Raw genomic sequence first — 24894 nt, forward strand, 5'->3', positions numbered from 1 at the left:
ATAACTTTCTTTCTTTCCTTCCTTCTCTCCACGGTTGTGTAATTGCATTCAGCGCCATTGAGTTGATGACTAGCAAAGGTCACAAGGAAGTCCATGTTGTGCTCATCTTGACTGTGCTGACACACATCCAATAGCGAATGCTCAAGTGTCGATATGTACATGGAAAATTAGATGATCTCAAGATGGGTGAGCTTGCTAATGCCTTCTTTAGTTTCTTGTATGGCCATTGATATTCGTCTGTCCATTCAGAGACAATTAGCAGCTTGTACAAGGGTCTCGCATATATGGCATACAAGAACATGAATCTTCTATAATACCCTATGTGCCCCATGACTCATGAGTCTCTGCACCCCCTTGTCGTTAATGCATGCATTGGGGAGCTTCCAATGTATATCAAGTGCTCCAAACCCATGCCAAGAGGTACCAATGCATGCCGAGAGCTCCCCTTGCCGGTAACTCACGAGCACCGGGCATCCATTGGGACCTTCCCTTGCATGCAAATAGCTCCTAGCATGCATCGAGGAGTTCCCAATGCATGCCGGTAGCTCCCGAGATGTATTGGGAGCTCCCAACATGCATTGGGAGCTCCTGGCATGCTCCCAATACATGCCAAGATCTATGTGTGGCTCCCCCTCCCCCCCATGAGGTAGTTTCCTTCCGAGAACTGCCAGGCATGGAAGGAACCACCTCCCCCAATTTTTCTCTTCACCTCCTTTTGAGGGTTCTGAGCATGTACATTTAGCCTATGGCTGAAAAATCTTTAATTAATAGAAGGATCTTTTTCCCCAAAAAAAAAAAAAAAACAATCACGAGAGGCTTGTAGCACTTGTTCATTGAGTGGCATCGCAAAGATTGAGACCAAGGAACATTACCTTTTCAAAGTTTCGTATTTGAATGTCCTATCTAGATCCATGATAGATTTTGTTGCCTTTTTTTTAGCCTCTCAAGTTTTATGTGATACACTACTACAAAACACAAATGCTTGAGCAACTTTCTTCTAAAGATAAGACGGCATGCAGCCCGAGCAAGTGATGTAAGTGGGCATGCCGCCCGAGCAAGTGTTTTGAGGGGGCCCATGCAACAGAAATGAGGGCACACGCAGCCCGAGGAGATGATGTACATCGACATGCAGCTCATGGGGATGATGAGGGGTTTTCAGCCCATTTGAGAGATGCAGAAGATCTTCATGCATTGTTGGTGGTGTCTCCACCTTCTAGGTATGTTCCTGCTCCTAAAGTTCCATCCAGAGTGGAAGGTGTTACACGAGAAATCAGTCCTAGATCTGGGCACCGTCGCCATCGTAGACATGACGAGGAGGATGATGTATTAGAGCGTCGGGATGCTCGTCATAGCAAGAAGGCCACAGAGTTCAAGTCAGGGGACAAGGACATCAAATTCGAGAGCTATAATGGAAAGTTGGATACTACCAAGACACTTGCTTTCATAAGGCAATTTGAAATAGCCTTTTGCACTGAGGAATTTACCGAGAAATCTATGCTCAGGCATGTGGGTATGCATCTTAAAGAGACTGCAAGTGATTGGTGGATGGCAAAGCTTTTGGATAGGACAGCTGCCCGTACATGGAGTGCTTTCAAAGAGCAATTTTATGATCAGTTCATTCCTCCTCACTTTGAGAAGGATGTACAAAAGGAATGGGATTGGCTAACACAGGATGAAGGCGAATCCGTTTCCTCTTATGTTTCAAAGTTTTGGCGGATTCTTCTCAAAGTCACACCTTTCATGACGATTAATGAGACCGAGAAGAAAAGGAAGTTTGAGTCAGGACTGCAATGAATCATTCAAAAGAGCCTTGCAGTGTATCCCCACAACACCTTACGGGAGCTTATATACTCACCAACTATTTCTGAGGAGTTGCATGGTAAGGGAGCGTCAAAAAGAAAAGAATTCAGCTCAAATAAGGGAAAATTCAGAGCTGAAAATGAGCAAAAAAAAGGGTGGACAGCAACCTAAGTTTATGCCTCATGAGTCCAAGGATGCAAAAGGGGGCTCAGAAAAGAAGCCGGGGGGCAAAAAGGATGATCCTAAGCTGTCCAGACAGCATATCTTTAATTGCATGAGAGAGGGAAAGTGCTTCACATGTGGGGAGCAAAGATCACATGAAAGCTCAATGTCCCCAGAATCTCAAAAAGAATAATGTGCAGGATGCCAAACCGAGTGTGAATGTTATACCCGATGTCTAGGGTAACACTACACATAAACCAAAGAGCAGAATTTTATGCAAAGCTTGGAGCAAGTTAAAGGACCAAACAGCTTTATTCCTTTTTGATAATGCCTCAACAGATAACTTCATATCCATACAGATGGCTGCTGCTCTTGGGTTAAAGACTGAGGAATTGGGCATGGACTTTCATGCAAATGCTGCCTTTGAGGGCAAGGAAGTTAAGGTCACTCCCATCATTGGGAAGCTTCGCATACAAATACAGGGACATTTGGATCATGAAGACTTCCTCGTGGCACCACATACAGGATGTGATGTGATACTTGGCATGCCTCGGCATTATCGTTTGGATCCCAAGATTTTGCACAAAGAAAAGAAAGTTATGTTTACTCATAGGGGTAGGGAAGTTTGTATTGATGCGGGTACTGTTGGGAGTACCATACCCGTTGTAAGTCATATATCTATTGCAAAGGCAATAAAGAAATCAGCTTGTTCTTACTTGGTCTTTGTAGGTGAGTATGTTGAGCATGATGTAACTCTCCTAGATCAAGATAAGATTGATTTCTTAAGTGAATATGTTGATTGTTTTGCTGATTCACTACCAAGACAGTTACCCACAGAGAGGCCAGAGGATCATTGTATTGATATAATCCCTGATTCACTACCAGGACAGTTACCCCCAGAGAGGCCAGAGGCTCATTGTATTGATATAATCCCTGGGAGCTCTCCTCCTAACCGACCTCCTTATAGGGTGAGTGTTGCCCAACAGGAGGAAATCATGACTCAAGTAAATGATTTACTTGAGAAGGGGTTGATAAGGCCAAGTTCTTCACCTTATTGTTCTCCAGTTTTACTTGTGCAGAAAAAGGATGGGACATACAGAATGTGTGTTGATTATAGGGCCCTTAACAAGATTACTATCAAGAACAGGTTTCTGATTCCTCGAATCGATGATATTCTTGATAAACTTGAGGGAGCTGCTTGTTTCAGTCGCATTGATCTTAAGAGTGGTTACCATCAAATTCGAGTGGTACCTCAAGATGTGCACAAAACGGCTTTTCGAACATCATTTGGATTATATGAGTATTTAGTTGTGCAATTTGGACTTTACGAATGCTCCCGCTACTTTCAATAGAATGATGGATTGAATTTTTAGACCTCACCGTAAGTTCACAAGAACTTTCTTTGATGATATTATCATTTTTTCAAAGAGTGAGGCTGAACATAAAGAGCATCTTGCCATTGTTTTTGAAGAGCTAAGGAAACATAAGCTTTTCATCAATGGAAAGAAGAGTGAATTCTTCTTGTCAGAAATTCACTATTTAGGGCATATTGTTTCCAAGGATGGAGTACGCATGGATACCGCAAAGATTCAAGCCAGCAAGGATTGGCCAGAACTGCAGAATGTGCATCAAGTTAGGAGCTTTATTGGTTTATGCTCTTATTATCGTCAATTCATTTGACACTTTGCTTTCTTAGCTTCACCGTTACATGATCTAACGAAGAAGAAAGTAGCATTCCGTTGGTCAGAACCCGAAAAGACACCGTTTCAGAAGTTGAAGGATGCCATCATATTAGGGCCACTTCTTATTATTCCAGATATGCATAGACCTTTTGTGGTCGAGTGTGATGCATGTGGAGATTGTTTGGGGGCTGTTTTGAACCAAGAGGGACATGCAGTGGCTTTTGAAAGCCACCGCCTGCAACATGCGGAATTGTATTTGTAGGTTTATGAGAAAAAGTTGTTAGCAGTTATTCATGCCCTTCAAACATGGAAGCATCATCTTTTGGGGGCTGAATTTATGGTAAAAACAGATCACCAGAGTTTACGGCACTTTCTTACACGGCCTAAACTCTCGGAAAAGCATCTAAGGTGGGCAAACTTCTGTCAGAATGTGCAGCGGAAGACTAACGCATGTAGGAGACGCATCACCATCGAGCACCACGAACACCCCCACGGGCACTGCAGCATCCCTCCACCGGGCTCCCATCTCCCGGTGAGCTGCCTCCCAAAACACCAGCCGGAGGAGATGACTATGACAAGGTGCCACTCTAGCCTATATATGGCTCTTCAACCAGGACCACACACGCCCGGGCTCTGATACCATGTCAGAATGCGTAGCGGAGATGATGACCAAATCTGGGAACACGAGAGCAAACACAATGCAGAAATCAACAGCACAAGAGAGAGAGAGAGATAGAGGCGTGTAACTCTGCTCTATATACACAAAGAAGATCCCAAAGTGATACGAGATGTGGCAAGGGCTGTGGGGCCATTTTATATGGCCCCCATACAGCAGTCGGCTTGCAGCAAAGGCAGCCGACAGGCTCTGAATCTCCACGACCAGCCACATATACCAGTCGGCCAGCTATCCTAAGTCGGCCAGCACACAACTGAAGTCGAGTATTTGCAGTACAGTCGGCCAGAAGATAGAGCCTCCTGCCAGCTCAGGACTGCCATCCAAGCCACAAAAAAAAGGGAAAAATGGGGGGGAAAATACGGAGAGTGGGGAAAAATGAGAAAACACCTACAAGAGCGGGCACACCCACAACAAAGGCCCTGGTGTCTACAGAAAGACGAGATGACTTCTAACACCCTCTCTCAGCTCCTGGCTGTGAAACCAACCACACGGAGTTGGGATGCCGCCTGAGCAAATCCTGAGATAGCGACTTCGTGAAGAGGTCCACCGTACTGACCTCTGTCGAACAGAACTCTAGCAAGATGTCATCAACAACGATCTGTTCACAAACAAAGTGCCTCTAGATGACCATGGGTTCCTCCAGTGGAAGCCAATCCTGCAATGTAACCTCTGCAACCTCACCACCTCACAAGCAGCATCACAAGCAACCCGGTACTCTGCCTCTGTCGACGACAAGGCAAAAGATGACTGCCTCTTATTGCTCCATAAAACTGCTCCTAGGCCTGAAGTAGAACTCCTCGTGTCCGGATCTCCTCCCCAAACTCAGTCACTCCATCCGTGGAGTCGGACTCCATCAATCAATCCCCCTCCTGTGTAAAAGAGTCCATGATCCTTCGCATGCTGCAGAAACCACAGGATACGCAATCCTGCCTCCCAAAGAGTCATCTGCAGAGCTCAACGCCTCATCAGGAAGCTCACGGCCAATCTGGTGTCCATCAACCAAATCAATGAACCATTCTGCTTCCGAGTCAAAGAGGCATTACAAGGATCAACACCTGTTACGATGCAAAGCCAAGTCCTGGAAACCTTCTAAAGACCACGCAAGGCCTTCTGAAACCTGTCAACCACCCCCTCTAAATCCGGAACCACAAAGCCTGGAGAATGCACCTCCTTCTACAAGTAATCAACTGCCACCTGCCTGGCTTTCCGAGAGGTCCCCGTGGAAAGAACATCCTCATCTACAGGAGTTTCTTTGTCCCGAATGCTACGAGACATCAGAGCATAAGTTACCTGTTCAGTTTCCTCTGACTGACGAACACAAGAACCATCAACATCAGTACTGGAAAGTTCCTGCCAACTGCTGCCATCAACTGGCAAGCTATCCACCATCTGGTCCTGGAAAGCCTGCACCTGCAACGTATCCACACTTAAGTGGCCATTACCAGACTGCCACTTATCACAAACCTAAGAACCTAGGAGAGAGAGTGCTAAAAGCTTGTAAACTCCATTCTCCACTCCGCCTTCCCAAACCACCTGGCCTGTTGCTTTGTCCCGGAGAGCAACCAAATGCTCATCAAACTCCACCCGTACGCCAGTCTTGCAAACCTGATGCACTGACAACAGATGAAAACCAAGTGACGGAACATACAACACCTTGGAGGAATGCTTCCTCCCTCTGCCATCGGGAACTATCTCCAACCTACCCTCACTGTGAACTCGGATAGTGGATGTATCCCCAGTAAGAACGTGACCAGAATACTTGCAGAGATCCTGTAAATCTGAACGGAAAGGAGTCATGTGCCTGGAAGCACCACTATCTAGAATCCACTCCCGAGTATCCGTTGCGGAGAATCCTCCAACCTCCTCCCTACCTGAAGAAAATGAAACATCGGTGTCCATCACCTCCAAGTGCACAAAAGCCGGAGTCTTCATGATTGCTGCTGAGGAATCTTCACCCTTCTCGGTCTTCCGCTTGGGACACTGCCTCCAATAGTGGCCTTTCTCGCCACAATCATTACAGGTCCTCTCTGCCTTTAGTTTCTCGCGGTCAGCGACGGACTTCTTCTCAGAAGACTTCTCCGATGAAGCCTTCCCTTTGCCCATGTTACGGCCTTTCGACCGTTGGCCAGTTAAGGCCTCCGAACCTCCATCCTAAGGAGGGTTCGTGAATCGTCCCTCCTAGTCCGAGACCATGAGCACAAGCTCCTCCCATGTGATGGTGCTGAGCCTGCCACTGGTAATCAAAGGCGAGTAAAATGCTAAGTACTAAGAGGGTAAATGCGACAGCAAAGTTATGGCCATGTCCTCTGACGATATCTCCTTCCCAGCCTAAAGAACTTCCTGCTGAAGAGCCTGCAGCTTGTTAATATGCTCACGCATCGTCGACGACTTTGCAGGACTCATAACCCGCATCTGTACTTCCAAGGAAATCCTCTTCATGGGCGATACCCTGTTGTAAAGAGAAGCCAAATGCTGCCATATACCTCTGACCAGCATCATATGCTTTACATGCTTGATTACCTGCAGTGTGCAGTTGAGGAAAGATAAACGAACGGACCCTAGCGTTGACACAATCCCACATCTGTGCCTGTGTCTCTCGGTCCTTTCGGATCGATGGTAACTCCCCTTCCTCTACTTCCGGCCGTGGAACCCCAACAACGGTGAAATCAGCAAGGTCGTAAGACTCCAAAACAGATTCCATCATAACCTTCCATATGCCGTAGTTGTTCCCATCCAACTGACGGTCCACCGGCAACGTGGGGAGTGTAGGGATCTTCACATGCCTCTCGGCCATCTCTAACAGATCTGCCATTGTGGGGATGTACTCTAAAAAAGGGTGGGTGTCACGACCCTGTGTTTTTCTCTGGATAGTATGCAGGTGTGCACGGGGACATGGAGGACAGTGTGAATGGCACCAATTTGGGGCCAAGTGATTAAAGTCCCTTCACATAACCCAAGGAGACAAAGGGTTAGAGGGGACAAAGCTTTAAAAGCATTAAAAATATAAGAACACCTTTTATGGAGAGATCGTGGCCCATATGCTATTATGGGGGCCCATGCTCTTTTTTGGAGGCACCGGCTGCATCTACACGGGTGTGCTTTTTGGCGACAGGGGGCTGCAAGCGTAAGGTGGGACCTCTCTCTCTCTCTCTCGCTCCCACGCAGGGAAGGCTGGCGCGTGTGCTAGACTGCAGTAGTCAAGTTGCAGCACGCAGGCTTTTTCTCTCTTTTTGCAATTGGCTGCTGCACGTCATCTGGCGCAGGGCTGCAGGGCGACCAGGTACAGGCTGCTGCACGTCATCTGGCGCAAGTGGCTGCAGGGCGACCAGGTACAGGCTGCTACTATGCGCGCGGCTGCAGGTGCTAACCTCTACGGACAGGTGCATGCGCATCATACAGGCTGTTGCTGCAGGACGAATACTGTGCTGGCAACGCATTAGACAGGCGACTGCAGGTGCTGACCTGTACGGACAGGTACAGGTGGGTACTGACAGCCCTGTCCAGCAGGTGCAGACAGGTACAGTTTAGTCCCATACAACTGGTACAGGCGGCCAGGACTACAGAGGTACACGCAGCTTCTTGAAGGCAAACTTGGGTTGTCAGTGCAGCGCAGCGCACAAGGTCTTGTGCAAGTGCTTACAGCTGCTGGCGAGTTGAACTGCTTGCGCAGATGGTCATAGGGCTGGTCCGCAGGAGGATAACACTGCAGAAGACCATGCAGGCCTTTGGCAGTGCATAGGAGACTCCAGTTGGACTGTAGTAGTGTTCAGCTCCTTTCACTCATATGTGGCTGCTGGACAGAGGTGCACAAGTGTGCTAATCCTCCTTACAACAGGGATGTTTTGAGATCAGTTTGAGGACTGTTTATGGGCTGTTTTTGTTTGGTAGCAAATTCAGCTATCTGCATGGATTATCGGCTGCAAGTACAGGTCACTTGAATGTGTTTCTTGGCATGGGAGTGAAGCAAGCTCGCATGGCTGCATGCTCATGGAGCAGATTGTTTTCTTCCTGCTAGAAAGGAACAAAGGGACCTACAGTTATGGGCATCTCTATGTTTCCAGATGTTTCATGAGGGAACAGGTAACTAGATGTATGCCGTTGTTGGCACTATTGTTGAATGGTGCTGTGAATGGTTTTGTATGAAAACAGGACAAAAGTTTCAAAGGGAAACAGGCCTAAGAGTTTCATGTGGAAACTGGTCGTAGGTTTCTCGAGGAAACATGTATTTGGGTTTCTCCAGGAGATAGGTCACCTGCATGCATAAGGTACAGGAATGGACACATGTTTGGTACAGCCTTGCTACTGATTGGACAGGGGACAGGGAATCCATGACAGAGATGGATAGTACCCTTGGAAGGTAGAGAGGGTTGGTACAGGTGTGTCAATTGTATGGTATGTTGTGCGGTGATGCGAGTTCTCTTATGAGAGAGTTTGGGAGTCTGTGTTGTGAGGTAGAAGCATTGGATGTGTCAGGGTGTAATTGTTGTTCATAGGGTGAGAGGCTATGGATGGTTGTGGCAGCCCTGATCATGGGAGAAAGCTTCTATATGCAGACTCAATGTGAGAGAGTCTTTTGATGTGAACAATGGCTGAACTTGTTTGTGGATGCCAAGTGGACAAGAAGCCATGATGCAGGGTCTTTGCAGGCTTCAAGGGTTCTACTGTGACGGCTGAGTTCCCAGCCTTATTGTAATCAAAGCTCTTATAATCAATTAAAGAAATACCGCAAGGGGCGCCACTGCGTTTTGGGGCCAATCGGTGTCTATGTACTGTTTGTAGGAGCACTCTAGCTCCCTCTGTTTGTTTTCCTTTTCTAGGTCCTCAATGGCGTTGAAGTGTTTTATGTGCGAGTGTTTGTTTCACCGCCCGTCAAATTACTGAAGGCCGGTTTCAAGGTTCCGTTTGCCGGGACATCGTCGACTTTCTCAAGGAGGCGAGACCGTGGTTGTCACATCAAAAGCTTCAACATGAGGAAAGTGAAAAGGAAGTGCAGGAGACAGTGCAAGGTTGTGTGTCTTTGCCTATATGAGGTGAAGAGCAAGAGCTGAAGATGAAGCTCAGGAGAAAAGACACCAAGGACAAGAAGTAGTCAGCCAGGAGAACAAGAAGCAGTTGAAGTGTTATGGTGCAAAACATTCGACAGTTTGTCACCGGTCATATCTTCATAGAGGCTTCATGGGTTCGGAAGACAGTTTCTTTCTATGTTTAGCAGTGGTGATCTACTATGCTTCATCGAGGACTTGTGATCTACTATGCTTCATCGAGGACTTGTGCTTACCACTTGGGTGGAGTGCAAGCAGATTTTGGGTGCCTGAGGATGTATCAGATGACGCTCAGACGGAAGCGGAGGAACTTAATGAGGTTCTTATTCCCGAGCAAATACTGGCACATAAGGAAAGAAAGGTACAGGGTAAAGTTTCCCGTCGCTATCCTGTGAAAAGTTCAAGAGCTGTTCACTGATGGATGCGAAGTGGATGGAGGAGGGTGACTTAGCAAATTCACCTCAGGATTTGCAGCTTTATCTTGATGCCTTTGAGTTGGAGTCGACTCTTGTTACGGCTCATTCAGGTTCAGCAGAGCATAGGTCTCGAGCATTGCCTGATGCTCAAGAGGGGGGTAGCACCTCCGCTCCCTTGTTACAGACAAGCTCAGTTGTCATCTAGGAGTCACTTGGTGACATCTTTGTATTCACCCGAAGGTACTGAGGCTGGAAGTACATCTGCTTATGGGACTTCTATGATATTGTGTACTAGTCACATGAGATGGTACAGTTGGGTATGGTTCACAGTCGCGCGCACCTTGAACTATAACTGCAACTATGGATAACTCTATGGAGGGCATAAGTCTTGCAAGCAGTCCTAGAGTTCGTTTGGTTCATGGATATATGGATTGAACTCTATTTGTGCATGTATGCATACACTTTTTGTGGTATTATTGTATTATGGTGCCATTGGATCCTGGTACCATTGAGAATACATTGGGTAATACTCTGGATTGTGTCGTGTGCTGCATGTATATTGGTATGATACATCAAGTGCTTTATTATGTTCATGGATGCACCACTGGGTGTGACTCCTGCGGGATGGCCATGAGACATATGTGGGAAGTACTTAGTGGATGTATTGTTTGGATGCATTGAGTGCTTTCATATGCTCATGTTGTACCTTCAGTCGTGGGTCCTGCGGGATGCCCATGGGCGTAAGGCTTGCGAGCAGCCCTTAGACTGTTACTTTAGAGTAGGTAGAGCATCTTGAGGAGCATATTGTTTGCAAATGCATGTGTCATGCATATGTGTGTCATATGTAGAATGACGCATGGTTTTGTTTTTGGCTAACACAATTAACGTGTTTCCACTTGGTTTTAGACTTTTGCTGCAGGTTCTGAAGGAACAAGCAAGAGTTGTTTTTCACTTTCACGTGACAGTGTGGCCTATTGTGCAAGATGATTGTTTTATCACCCAGATGCATTGGAGGGCCATTGCTTTTGTCGTATGGGGAGTCTTTGCTCCTAAGATGCCTTACTGTGCCATTGAGTGCAATCGAGGACGCTTGCTATTTTTCAAGAGGGGGTTATGTCACGACCCTGTGTTTTTCTCTAGACACTATGCAGGTGTGCACGGGGACATGGAGGACAGTGTGAATGGCACCAATTTGGGGCCAAGTGATTAAAGTCCCTTCACATAACCCAAGGAGACAAAGGGTTAGAGGGGACAAAGCTTTAAAAGCATTAAAAATATAAGAACACCTTTTATGGAGAGATCGTGGCCCATATGCTATTATGGGGGGCCCATGCTCTTTTTTGGAGGCGCCGGCTGCATCTACACGGGTGTGCTTTTTGGCGACAGGGGGCTGCAAGCGTAAGGTGGGACCTCTCTCTCTCTCTCGCTCCCACGCAAGGAAGGTTGGCACGTGTGCTAGACTGCAGTAGTCAGGTTGCAGCACGCAGGCTCTCTCTCTCTTTTTGCAATTGGCTGCTGCACGTCATCTGGCGCAGGGCTGCAGCGCGACCAGGTACAGGCTGCTACACGTCATCTGGCGCAAGTGGCTGTAGGGCAACCAGGTACAGGCTGCTACTGTGCGCGCGGCTGCAGGTGCTCACCTCTACGGACACGTGCAAGTCAGAAAGTCAAGTTTGACAGACACAAGGCACCTGGTTCGCTTCAGCCCTTACCCATTCCACAGGAACCATAGGAAAGCATTACTATGGATTTCATTATGGATTGGCCGAAATCGGCACATGGAAATGATGCTATATGGACTATTATAGATCGCTTTAGCAAACATTTATTCCTGTGAGGAAAACAATCAAGCCAGAACACATGGCAAAGTTGTTCTTAGCTCACATTTTCAAACATCATGGCATGCCCAAGTCTATTGTGGGGGGTAGAGATCCTCGGACTACCACTTTATTTTGGCGGGCATTGTTTGATAATATGGGCACAAAGTTAAGTTTTTCATCAGCTTATCATCCACAGACGGATTGTCAGAGTGAAATTGCAAATTCAGTTGTGCTTAACTTGCTCAAGTGTTATGTATCCGTGCAGAAGTCAGATTGGGAAAAGTATTTGCCATTGGTTGAGCTTGCATACAATAACACAGTGCATTCTTCAGCTGATAAGGCTCCATTTGAAATAGTCTATGGCAAGGTGGTGCTTCCACCTATCTTACGAACAAAAGATGAAATCTTTGCAGCAGATGAGTATGTCCGTGATTTGGATACTACATTTGCACAGCCAAAGAAAGATCTCAAGCTAAGCAGAAAAAGGCAGCTGACAAACACAGGTGAGAGGTGGTTTTCAAGGAAGGTGATTGGGTATTACTTAAGTTTGAGAAAGCAAATCTTCAGAAGCGGCCAGGTAAGGAAGGCCGGTTTCCTAAGCTTTCAAATAAGTATTATGGGCCATTCCAAATTTGCAAAAAAAATAAATGAAGTGGCATATAGATTGGTATTGCTTGATCACTGGAAAATACACAATGCCTTTCAAGTCAGTTTGCTGAGGCCTTATGTGCATTGTGGGACCACCTCCTATGGAACCAGTTTTGGAAGATCCACCAGAAGTGGATGAACTTGAGGAGGTATTGCAACCTGGGCAGATAGTTTTTCATAAAGAGCGCAAGCATGCAGGTGGCAAGCTAGTACGCAGGTATCTTGTGAAGTTTAAAAACTATTCGGCTATGGATGCAAAATGGATGGACGAGGATTATTTTGCGGATTATCCAGAACTTCTGAAGGACATGATAGTACATGTGTGGCTTGTGGGGCCTGACATGGTGTACATGTACGGCCTGCCCGAGATTTTTGCCTGTGCTGTCCATGGGGCCGAGGACGCCTAGGCACCCTGTGGACGTGTATGTGCACAACTGTTTGGGACTGACAGGTGGTCTACATGTGTTTTGCAGGTGGTAAGTATTCCCAAAAACTCAATTTACAGCTTTATGAGTTCACATGCTAATAATTATTGATGCAGGTTCACACTCACTTATAAGTGACCAGACAACTTATAAGTGAGTACACATTGAGCAAGACTTATTTAATACACGTGGCGGCCAAAAACTGGGCACTGGACATTATTTGGACCTCCTTCAAGTAGGCGCCCCCTTTCTGGACCAGAAGAGCACACGTGTGGGCTATTTTCAGCAGGGAAGCCCTATTATGGGAGAAAACTCCAGTTCTGGGGTAGGCGCCTGCTTTTCCGAGTGCATGGGAGCTGGTCGACTGCTTCTACAGGCTGTTTGCAGCCTTCTATCGCGACAAAAACCTAGCAAGTGCAAGGGAGGTGTTGGCCGACCCCTTCTGCATGTTCTCCACTACTAGCCGGCTGATTTACAGCTTGAACAGAGGCTGGACAGAGGATCAAAACAGTGAGGAAGAGCTAGTCGTGGGCATCTGGACAGTTTTCCTTTTGACCAGGGGTTTGCAGGCTTGTGTACAACTGCTGGTCGAGTAATTCTGAGGCTATTGAGGGCTGGTTGACTGCTGAAAACGGTCTCTGAGGGCTGGTTGACTTGCCCTATGAGCCATACAGGAAGAAGAAGATGATGTTGAGTTGTCCCGGGCTGATGTGGGAGTGCTATGGGCTGTCCATAGTTGTCCTGCATGTGCTTGATGCCAGGAATGCTCACTTGTGCTGAGAATTGTCAGCAAATCCAGTTTATGTTATGTTTTCTTGTTTTCATATTGTATTGGAAGAAACAGGTGCAACCAGTGGTAAACCCTGGGCAGCCACAAAGTTGTATTGAAAGCAGACTCTTTTTTGGTAATCTAACCATAAAAGGGGGGGGGGGGAGGGGGGGAGGGGGGTCAACCTATCTTCTGGCCCCTAGTGTGGTGTGCTGTGCAGATTTGTCATCTTGTTTTATCTGGCATGCTTATGTGTATTTTCAGATTTCATGATTGATTAGATTTTCTGTGTTCAGTTGTCCTTCTGTTTACACTTTATATTTATAAAGTTATGTATTCACACTTATTAAAGTTATTGGCCTTGGGTAACTATAAGTGTGGGTGCCCAAAACCCATTTGAAGTAAGTTATGTATTTGCCATAAAGAGAACACGAGGGATGGGAGGGGAGAAATGTTGCCCGATGCTCTCTCTCTCTCTCTCTCTCTCTCTCTCTCTCTCTCTTCTCTCTCTCTCTCTTCGAAGGGGACCGACTGCCCACTCTCTCTCTCTTCCATGCTGTCGGCGTGAAGTAGCAAACCCGTGTTCTTCTTATCACTGGCTTATGGAAAACACCCCCCGACTCCATCTACTTGGCATGCTGAAACAGAAGTACCAAAAACTCTTTTTTCTCTCTCTTCGAAGGTGTTACAGCAAGTACGCAACTCCACTATCTCTTTCTCCCTCTAGCTTGGATACGACGTGCTGAAGTGAACCTAAGATCTGTTGGAAATCCTTATGTACCTTCTGTACTTGCTGGAAGCTTTATTATACAACCTTCTATACCTGTTGTACTTGTTGTAAACCCTGCTGAAAAGTCTACTGTACGGGCTCCTCTTGCTGAAAAACTCTATTGTACCTACTATGCTTACAGTATTAGCTGCTGCACCAAATGTACTTGCTGTGAACACTGAACCGGCTCTACATGTACCTATTTGAGTGAAGGTTGTGTCTTAGAGAAGCATAAATTGCTGGTCATGACAACCTACCTTTTCCACCAAGTAAGAGCTGCAAGCAAAATGACACAATAGAGTATTGTTATTCTTTTTGTTTTCTTCCTTGATTTGTGTGTAGAGTAGCTGCTATCACACTCTCACTGGGAGTATGTGAGATTATACTTTCCTTGAGCTTGCCCTGACCGTGCTCTCAAGTTTTGAGAGCCAATGAAGGTCAGCGAGCTTGGGGAATTTGGGAGCAAAGCTTTTATTGGGAGTATGCGGTGAATCACCATGCCAGGTGTAACTCAGAGATGCCCGGGGGACTAGGGCCTTTGACACACTTATTGATACCATCAATGCATATTAAAACACTTAAACATGGCCACATCCTTAACACATATCCATCATCACTTTGCATAAAACATAAAAGCTAAACAAAAAATCCACAAATGCTAAAAATGGAGCTTGCACATGTGACACCACATAGAGGCCGGAATGGGCCGACCCCCCCCTTGGAGTATTTTATTACCCAAGGAGAATAATATCATGTACAAGCTTTGAGGGCCTTACTCTCCCCACGGGAGATGCCAGCTTATCCATATATAAATGCCATAACACAGCCCAACACGAGGCTACCAAGCCGGAACACAGGCTGTAGAAATGCCACGCCAACAATATAATCCATATACCTTCGTGTGGGTACTAATTCTTCCCCAAAAACCACGGGACTTCATGCAATAGAGCTGGTACAACAGGTTCAGCTCTCCATTCAGCCGGTATAGTAGGTCCAGTGGTTGGTACAGTAGGTACAGTGGCTGGTACAGCCGGTACAAGGACTGGTACAATGGTTGGTACAGCAAGTACAAGGGCTGGTACAACCAATACAATGGCTGGTACAACAGGTACAAGGGCTTGTACAACAAGTACAGTGGCTGATACAACAAGTACAAACAAGGGCTGGTACAACAAGTACAATGGCTAGAAATCATAATAAATGATTAAATACCCTTGCCTTAAGTATTTCTTCGCGATGGAAGCCTCTTCATGGGCAGCCTTCAAGAGAGAGAGAAAAAGAGTAGCCATCATTAGGTGGTAGAGGCTAGTGTGCAGCAAGAGAGCCTCCATTAATAATGCAATGAGTATATATATATGATAAAGTCCAGTACAGAAGCTCAGTGTGAGACTTCGAAGGAATAGAGAGAGCTGCTGTCCCATGATAATGCAAAGGGTGGAGAAGGCCACAATCCGAGGCAGATGGTAGGCTGCCGTCCTGAAGAGGTGAGCAAAGAGGGCTGCCGTCCTGATGTCGAGGTCAAGGAGTAGAGAGGGTTGCTATCCCGGTGGTGAAGACAAAGTAAACCTGCTGAAAATGATCTACTGTAGAAGAGAGGGCTGCTGTCCCATATGCTGTACATAAAATGCAGAAGTGCTGATGTAAGCACTGATGGTCTGCTGATGATAAAACGCAGATGAAGTGCTGAAGTAGGCACTGAGGTATACTGATGTAAAACGCAGATGACAGCAGAAGAAAAACGCTGAAGTGAACCCTGCTGTAGGCGGCCTAACTGCTGTACGACTGCCATGTGGCTGTCCAAACAGAGTACGGCCTACTCCACTGAACACTATGGCACGCACTCGTTTGCCCCTGCACTAAATCAGCTGCAACCTCTTGTGTGTGTGTGCCTATCACCTATCAAATGCATGTTTAGACCTTTGCATGCTCGCCTAACACAATTGCAGCCCATAGGCATGTTTCCACACACCTTCTACAACATGCAGTTTCACTAATGGATGTCCTAAGCCATATTAATTCTCCCTCGCCCTTAAATTTCAACTTCCAAGGTGGCAGTTGTGGTGACTAAAAAAGACTTACAGCCTCAAAGACGTATTGTGAAGGAGAACTGACATAAATGTTTTGTAGCAGTCAAAGCTACATGGCTATCGCAAAAATGTAACAAGCACATTGAAGTGTGATACCATCATCATAAAACTATCAAGGGAGATGCAGAGCTTGTGTACATCCGAATTTAAGAGAATGCATCTGTTATCTGTACAAAAAGATTTTCAGAAGTGGCTTCGAATAGCTGAATACACAACCAGGCGTATCAATACAGAATTTGGCATGTTTGACTATGATTTATCTATGAGCGCTAGGATTTAGGGGCATGTGTGAAGATACTATCGCATGTTGATACTAATATCTTCATTTTTATGTAACCAATCATGGTGGAATCTCTACGAGGAGGTATATGAACTCTACGCACTCCCTTGGTCTCCTCCACTAGAGAAGCACTCCAAAGAGACTCGGGTTCAAAGACTTCAACACGTGTGGACGCCATTGACGTTGATAATTAGGATTAATAATTCGAAAGGAATTCATCACATTTTTCCATACCTCTTGAGGCGGGAGATGGGACGAAGCTGCCACCAGTGCCTTGGTGTGGAGGAGGAGATCTTCCAGCGCCGATGAAGCAGGTGGAGTAGCTTCCCGTAGAGCCACGAACGCAACGCGCCATGATCGCCCACGAGCCTCGCTCATTTTCTGTCGAAGCGTCACAGCGATCCAGCTTCTTGAAGCTTTTCCATGGAGTAACACTTCGAACCTGCCCTACAGTATTGAAGATGAAAAGGATTTACAAGTTTTGACATTATCGTGTGTGTGTGTGAATGTAACCTCTTAATACCAACTGCCCAAATCTTGTAAAGTTACTAGTGCGTGACCCGTCTCGGACGGGTAGGAGCTACGCACCTTGTTTAAAAAGACAACTTTGCGAAGGAAAAGGCACATAAACATCTGTCACACATGGATACTCACATTGGAATCAGCGAATTGCATGAGACATGTAAGGAGTAGCACACTCGGCATGCATACACATCGAGTATAGTTTGTGTTCTTTTGCAACTGCACCGCACTTGGCATACATACACACCAGTGCATTGCCAAGAAAAAATTTATTTCCTACATCATTCATTGTTTAGCAATCACATCATGAATCTGTTTCCCCTTGTCATTTGCTCCTTTACTCCCATATGATTTTAGATGCAAGCAAAGTTCATTGCATTTGAAGAGGCCCTTCCACTCCATTTGTTCAAAATAGTCCACTGCTTCCTCTACTTGGCCTTGTTGAATGCATGCAGCAAATAGTGCATCCCAAGAGATAACATTATCAAGAAAGGAGCTCTCCAAGCACTTGTCATGCTTTTTTGTTGCGAGTGCACCACAATTGGCATTCCTATCCACCAAAGCAACACTATTTGCCAAAAACATTGTCTAGTAATCTTGTCATCATGAGTTTCTTCCCCCTTGTCCCTATTCTTATGCTACCATGGGCATGCATGATGCAGGCAACAGTCTTTGCATCTAAAAGGAGAGCCTACATCTGGAAAGGAGCTCTCGTGCTACATTTTGTTCAAAACACTCTAATGATTGCTCACCTTGGCCCTATTATAGATAACATCCAGGTGAGAAGTAAGAAGCAAGCACTTGTCATGCTTCTATGAACACACCACACATGACATTCATTTGATGGATAGGTTCCAAAATAGTTCAAAGCTTCCATTAGGCTATCCCACTCATATATATTAATTAGTGCATTCCAAGAGACCTCAATGCAATCTGCATATTCATTAAAGCATCAACAAATCTCATTTACCAGAAGCCCGTATCACATATGGATGTGCAATCCAAGAGAATTCATTCCTGCTCATACATGTCAAGCAAGAGTTCACAACATCTAGACCTTGCCCTTGTTGAGCATATGCTTTGATTAGTGCAATCCAAAAGATTCCAACCCTGCTCTTGTGCACATTAAGAAAATTGTTTGCTATTGCAAATGCTACCAGAATGTAGGCAAAGGTCAGTGCATTAGAAAAAAAAGCCATCATGTGGCATTTGTTCAAACCCTGCCTCTATCCCTAATCTGCATATCGTGCCATATCGTGTAGTCAAAGAAAAATAATTCAAAGCATTTGGACATTACCCTTGCAAGGCATCTTCTCCAATGAGTGTGGTCCAAGTGAGTAAATCCCTACGATGAGCGCAAACAAACATGTGTGCACACACACAAAACACACTCGCACCACATAACTCCACCACCGCAATACACATGGATCTAGCATCGACAAAATTCATATGGATATAGCATTAACAAAATTGCTTGTCACACGAGCAATCTCAACATGAATTTTTACTCCATGTCAGCTGCACAATCTATCAAGATGCAAGCAAGGTAATGCGTCTAAGGGAAAGCCTCGTACTACATAAATTCAAAGCAAATTTAGTGCTTGCTCGTTGTGGTCCTATTGGGAATATCCTGAAATTACAACATCTAAAACATGATGCTCGATCCATTTTAAAAAGGTCAATGCTTACTCTTCATAAGGAGAGGCCTCGTGCTTCATACAGTCCAAGCAGTTCAGTCACACATGGATACTCACATTGGAATCATTGAATTGAATGAGACATGCATACAGTCCAAGCAGTTCAGTCACACATGGATACTCACATTGGAATCATTGAATTGAATGAGACATGTAAGGAGTAGCACACTTGGCATGCATACACATCGAGTATAGTCTTAAGCACATCCTGTTATTAGTGAACTCCAAGGGATAGCATCTCAAGAAAGGAGCTCCTGAAGTACTTGGTGTTCTTTTGCAACTGCACCGCACTTGGCATACATACACACCAGCGCATTGCCAAGAATAAATTTATTTCCTATATCATTCATTTTTTAGCAATCGCATTATGAATCTGTTCCCCCTTGTCATTTGCTCATTTCCTCCCATATGCTTTTAAATGCAAGTAAAGGTCATTACATTTAAAGAGGCCCTTCTGCTCCATCTGTTTAAAATAGTCCAGTGCTTCCTCTACTTGGCCTTCTTGGATGTATCCAACAAATAGTGCATCCCAAGAGATAACATATCAAGAAGGGAGCTCTCCAAGCACTTGTTGTGCTTTTGCGAGTGCACCACAATTGGCATACATATCCACCAAAGCAATACTATTTGCCAAAAACCTTCGTCTAGCAATCTTGTCATGAGTTTCTTCCCCTTTGTCCCTATTCTTATGCTACGATGGGCATGCATGATGCAGGCAAATGTCTTTGAATCTAAAAGGAGAGCCTACATCTAAAAGGAGCTTTCATGCTCCATTTGTTCAAAACACTCTAATGCTTGCTCACCTTGGCTCTATTGGAGATAACATCCATGTGAGAAGCAAGAAGCAAGCTCCTTAAGCACTTGTCATGCTTCAATGAACACACCACACATGATATTCATTTGATGGATAGGTTCCAAAATAGTTCAAAGCTTCCATTAGGCTATCCAACTCATATATATTGATTAGTGCATTCCAAGAGACATCAATGCAATCTGCATATTCATTAAAGCATTAACAAATCTCATTCACCAGAAGCCTGTATCACATATGGACGTGCAATCCAAAAGATTCCAACCCTGCTCTTGTGCACGTTAAGAAAATTGTTTGATGTTGCAAATGCTACCAGAATGTAGGCAAAGGTCAGTGCATTAGAAAAAAAGCCATCATGTGGCATTTGTTCAAACCCTATCTCTGTCCCTAATCCGCATTTCTCATGAGAGTCACATTGAGATGATCATTATGGGACATGTAGGAGGAGTTTACATGGTGGACTGTGGGGTAATCTTAGTGGATGAAGGGCGTGCCCTCGAAGGGGACAACATAGTTGAGCTTGGTGGTGGGGTTGAAGACATCGGAGGAGCTAACGGGCTTGCCCACATTCAGTGGGAGGATGAAGGATTTGAGGGGGTTGGGGATTTTGGCCCTGTAGAAAGACTTCCGTGCATAAGCGAAGATGATCTCTGCGGAGGTAAAGATGTCGAGGAGTATGAGGATTCTAGTGCTGTGAGTTCAGAAAATATATTATTTCAAGGGAAATGCCAGAGAGGTACCTTTGCCAACTATTGGCAACATGATACACACTCTTGCACATTACATAGTATTGGGTGAACTTTGTCACAGCCACAATCGGAATCAATTGATGCACCCTTCCTAATCCTAGACACGCAAAGTATGTGTATCACATAGCGCGGCACTATGAGAATCGAACTCAAGGTGGTTGTGTGGATAAGCCACAGTCTCTTATCGCAGATGTACAACTGATTTCCACATTTCATTCGGTAGCGTTGATAGGTACAAAACAAAACCACTACTTTGTCTATTACTTTTCTTGCAACAAACCTATCACATGCCCTGAGATTTGATAAACATGTAGCCCTGTTGCACTTTGTTTCTTGCTTTTGATATGGTACACGGCGGCCCAGTCCCAAATAAGGGAAGCAAAGCTAGTCCACTACGTCTAGAACTGCTTCCTTCTTTTGTGCTTGAGATAGCGTGTGCTAGCTCCTACAACAACAATTTTATGGGCCGCTTCCTTTACAAATCAGCAAGCTCGCCTACATGTGCCATCTCCACTTGGGAGGTAACTACTTCGATGGCTCCATTCTGCCTTAGTATGGTGCTCGTGCAGAGCCTCACCTACTTGTCCCTCTCAGGTAACTCTGTGACGGGAAGAATTCCCGTGAAGCTAGGCAACCTCGCCCTCTTGCAAGAGCTTTACCTGGGCTACTTCAACATATCCGCCATCTCACTGAGCTGGCCAATTGTGGTCTTTTATTCGATTGTACTGCCACGGTGTTACTCAAGGGAGGTCTCCATCCTCCGCTTCACTACATGCACACTTGCCTCCTACCTCTGCTTCACTGCATGCGCACTTGCCTCCTACCTCTGCTGTGTTACTTAACTCCTTTGCTTCAAGGCAAATGGTGTGGCAGATACCTCAAACAGAACTCGAATTGATGAGACCGATCTGCATAAGAGAGACCGGCGAAGATGATGTTGCGATGTCTAATGCCCAGAATTGTGCTGCCAGGAATGATGAAAAACCCGCACCCCAACATAATCCAAACCATCCGTAGAAGCAGAAACGCTTGTGATGGAAACCCCCACCTTCGCCTCCCGCCCCCGCCCTTATGACTAATATCTCCGTGGTACCCATTCTCCTCGTGTGTGAACCTGCCAGCCTACTTACCGAAGTCGATTGTTTATGGGGGGCTTAAACCTCATAATCCTGAGAGGATGACCTAAATGTCTCGGAAGAGAGAGAGGACAATCGAAACGTCTAGTATTTCAACGTCTCTTTTTTTTCTAGACAATGTCTCTTTGTATGTCTATATTTAATGTTTTACTGTTCGTTTTTTACTGCCACCTAGCTCACCTAGCTGACATTGAATTCAAATTTTGAATTCCCAAGGCTACTCTAGAAGGAGAATCGCGAGAGGCCTAAAAAGTTTGCCACGTGGACTTGAGGCTAAGGGCTGTAATATATAGAAAGATTCTTGTACACACTTTGAGTTTTGCTTTTTCACTCGAGATGCTCTATGCATCTTGTCCACAGCCATAGCCTAGAGGTAAATCATGTACTAATTATATATATCCTCACTAAATTCAAAAACTAAGAGCTTAAATTGACATTAAAACATTCACAAACACAATTTCACAGAGAGAAAGATACACTACCTGAGCATATCATTAAGCAATTGCAAAAGAAAAAGCAAGAAAATAGTCCAAATCTTAAAATAAAATGTATATACAATCTCTTGGAAAGTTGCTAGTTCATAACCTCTGTGGTCAAGTGGGGATGCCTATGTGATCATTACTTACACATAGTGTATGTGTCGAGGATATTTTATGTGTGGGATGCGCCTTTTATTGATATCATTTTCCAAGATTAATGTGCTTAATATATTGTGTGTGCTAGCATGATATAGTCAAGATCAATGTGTTTAATCGATTTTGTGTACTAAGTAATATTACTTTAATGTAGACGATGATTGAGTGGTGCAGGTGGAACATTTATTGGACCACAATGAGATGGCTTCGACCAATGGCTTCGACCAACTTGGCACTATTCCCTAGCACTAATCATGGAAACCAAGAGCATAACTGCTCTTAGCTCTCATTATATCTCGGAACACATGTGAACACCTATTATGATTATATATTTTGGCATTTATATATTTTTGCATTTATATTTTTTGAAGGTTAAGGCCTCAAAACTTTGTACATACCGATTAGTATTTATATTTTTGGTAGGCCCAAGACTTGATATTTTTAGCTGGCAATATTTTTGGAAGAGCTTGTACGCTCAAAAACTCAAAAAGCTCTTAAGCTTTATTTTTGGAAAAAACAAGCTTTAATACATATAATATGGGTGAGTGGTACGACATGCCACACTTATCAAGGGGAGATTGAACCCAATCTTGTGTCGACGGTGATCTCTCTCTTATTTTCAAGTTTTTCTGTTTATTTGTTTTGGTATAAATTTGTTTCCATACTACTAATTTGTTTCGAGTCTGTTGTTTACTCTATTTTTTGTGTGTGAGAAATAAAATTCTTCTCCAAGTGTCATAAAGGTCCTGAAGTGGTATCAAATTCAAAGCAAGGCTATAAGTAATATTTGACACATATTATTTTCTTGCATGTCATAATTACTATCATATTTAAACAATTTTATTTTTCCTTCTCCATTCCTCACAACTACCTTCTATTTCAAAGTAACTCCAATCTCTTCAAGCTCAATTAAATGAGAAACAAGCTAAGAGAATAGAATTGGAAGAACTAATCTCTAGCGAGAAACGAGCTCGGAGTGCTGAACTTGAACTTGGTATCATTTGACGTGCCATCAAGGAGACTTTCCAAGAGCAAGAACAACAAAAAGGAAAGAAAATCAGTCATGTAAAGCTTTTACATTCCAGAATTTTGATAGTAAGAAAGATGCAAAAATGATGTTGTCATGGATTAGCTAGCTTGATTATTTTTTTGGGATTTTTTTTAAAAAGAAGGATAAGGTTAAGTGTGCTACAAATTATTTGGTCGAAAGTGCATCATTATGGTGGAATGCAATCTAGCAAGGACGAGAAAGGCCAAAAACTTTCAAGGAGTTCCAAAATCTTATTAGAAGGAATTTCTTGCCACCTTAGTACAACGCTAGAGCACATTAACAATGGGACGCTTGGCCAACTTGACAAAGAGACTATGTAGGTATCTACGAACAAGTTTTGGCAAATTCTCATCCAACTACTACAAGCCAAAGTGAGATTGAAGAACCAAAAGCAGAAATTTATTGTCAAATTGAAGCCTACTCTTAGAGCGGATATCAATATGTTTCAACCTCATTCTCTATCCACAACAATCCCTTTGGCTTACAATTGTGAGCAGAGATCAATATGTTTCAACCTCATTCTCTATCCATGACAATCTCTTTGGCTTACAATTGAGCGCAAGAATGGAGTTCCACGGGAGAACAAACCACCTCAAGATTCTCATGCTAACAAATTTAAAAGTTTGTTCCTTTTTGTAAGTTTGACAGACACACCAATGATACTAAAGTGTTTTTCTAACAACGATAATCATGGTGCTAACAAACAACAATAACTTGATGGTGAGAAAGATGCAAAGGATATGACTTTCCTCTCACGCAACAGGGTGATTCCAAACATGAGGATATTTTTTATGATTCATATATATCTAAACCTATTGTAAAGAAAGTCACCTCATATGCTTCTAAAAATGAAAAGAAAAATTAAGAACAATGAAGTAAATATATTGCATGATGATAGAAGTATGCATGATTTCATTTCCAAAAAGCATGTGCATGCTCTTAAGTTGAATTCTATTTCTTCAAAGTACAAGATCAAGATTTCTTTTCAAGAAACGAAGTACAACTGTACTGAGGAAGTGAAAAATGTGGTTTTTATCAATTGCACCATATAGGCAACCTCGCACTGTTCTTGTTGCACCTTTGCACTCATATGATGTTATTCTCTATATGCTCACATTGATTATGATTCTCATGACTTATCTTTTGCATTCAATGGTGATAATGTATATTTGAAGTAATTACGGGAATCTAGTGGTTGTGCACTCCTTAGCCATACCCAAGCCAAGCGAGCCATGAGGAAAAAGGAAAAGACTTATCTAGTCATGGTTAATGAGATTACCGCTTCTAAACCAATTTCCAAGGACACATCACATGAACCATTCATTTCACAATTTTTAGATTGTTTTATAAATAAGTTACCTCTTGGATTGCCTAATCCTAGACTAGAGAACCATAGGATAGGCATTATTATTGGTAGTATTCCGCCTTGTAAAGCTCCTTGTAGAGTAAATTTTTTTAGAGTTAAAAGAGATCAAGAATTAGATTGAGGACCTATTTGATAGGAAACTTATAAGGCCTAGTAGTTCACCATATGGAGCACTTGTTCTTCTCGTTAAAAAGAAGAATGGAACGTTTCACATGTGCATAGACTACTGAGCTTTAAATAAGAATACTGTCAAGAATAAATATCATATCCCATGTGTGGATGATCTCTTAGATTAAGTAAGAGGAGCCAAGGTGTTGTCCAAAATTGACCTTCAATTAGGTTAGAATGGCC

General features: G+C 44.2%; 1 protein-coding gene across 1 annotated transcript in view; it reads right to left on the reverse strand.

Moving 5' to 3' along the window:
* LOC147628823 (ARM repeat superfamily protein) overlaps positions 1-17081 on the reverse strand; it is a 144215-nt gene extending 127134 nt beyond the window's left edge. The window contains 1 exon segment of the mRNA XM_086811980.1: positions 16811-17081. Within this exon segment, the coding sequence (XP_086668106.1) occupies positions 16811-16954 (144 nt within the window). The 5' untranslated portion in view covers positions 16955-17081.
* Between the last annotated feature and the right edge of the window lie 7813 nt (positions 17082-24894).

This window comes from Cibotium barometz, chromosome 18, assembly GCF_041138505.1.
Source record: "Cibotium barometz isolate CiBa-2024 chromosome 18, ASM4113850v1, whole genome shotgun sequence".
NCBI classification, from domain to species: Eukaryota; Viridiplantae; Streptophyta; class Polypodiopsida; order Cyatheales; family Cibotiaceae; genus Cibotium; species Cibotium barometz.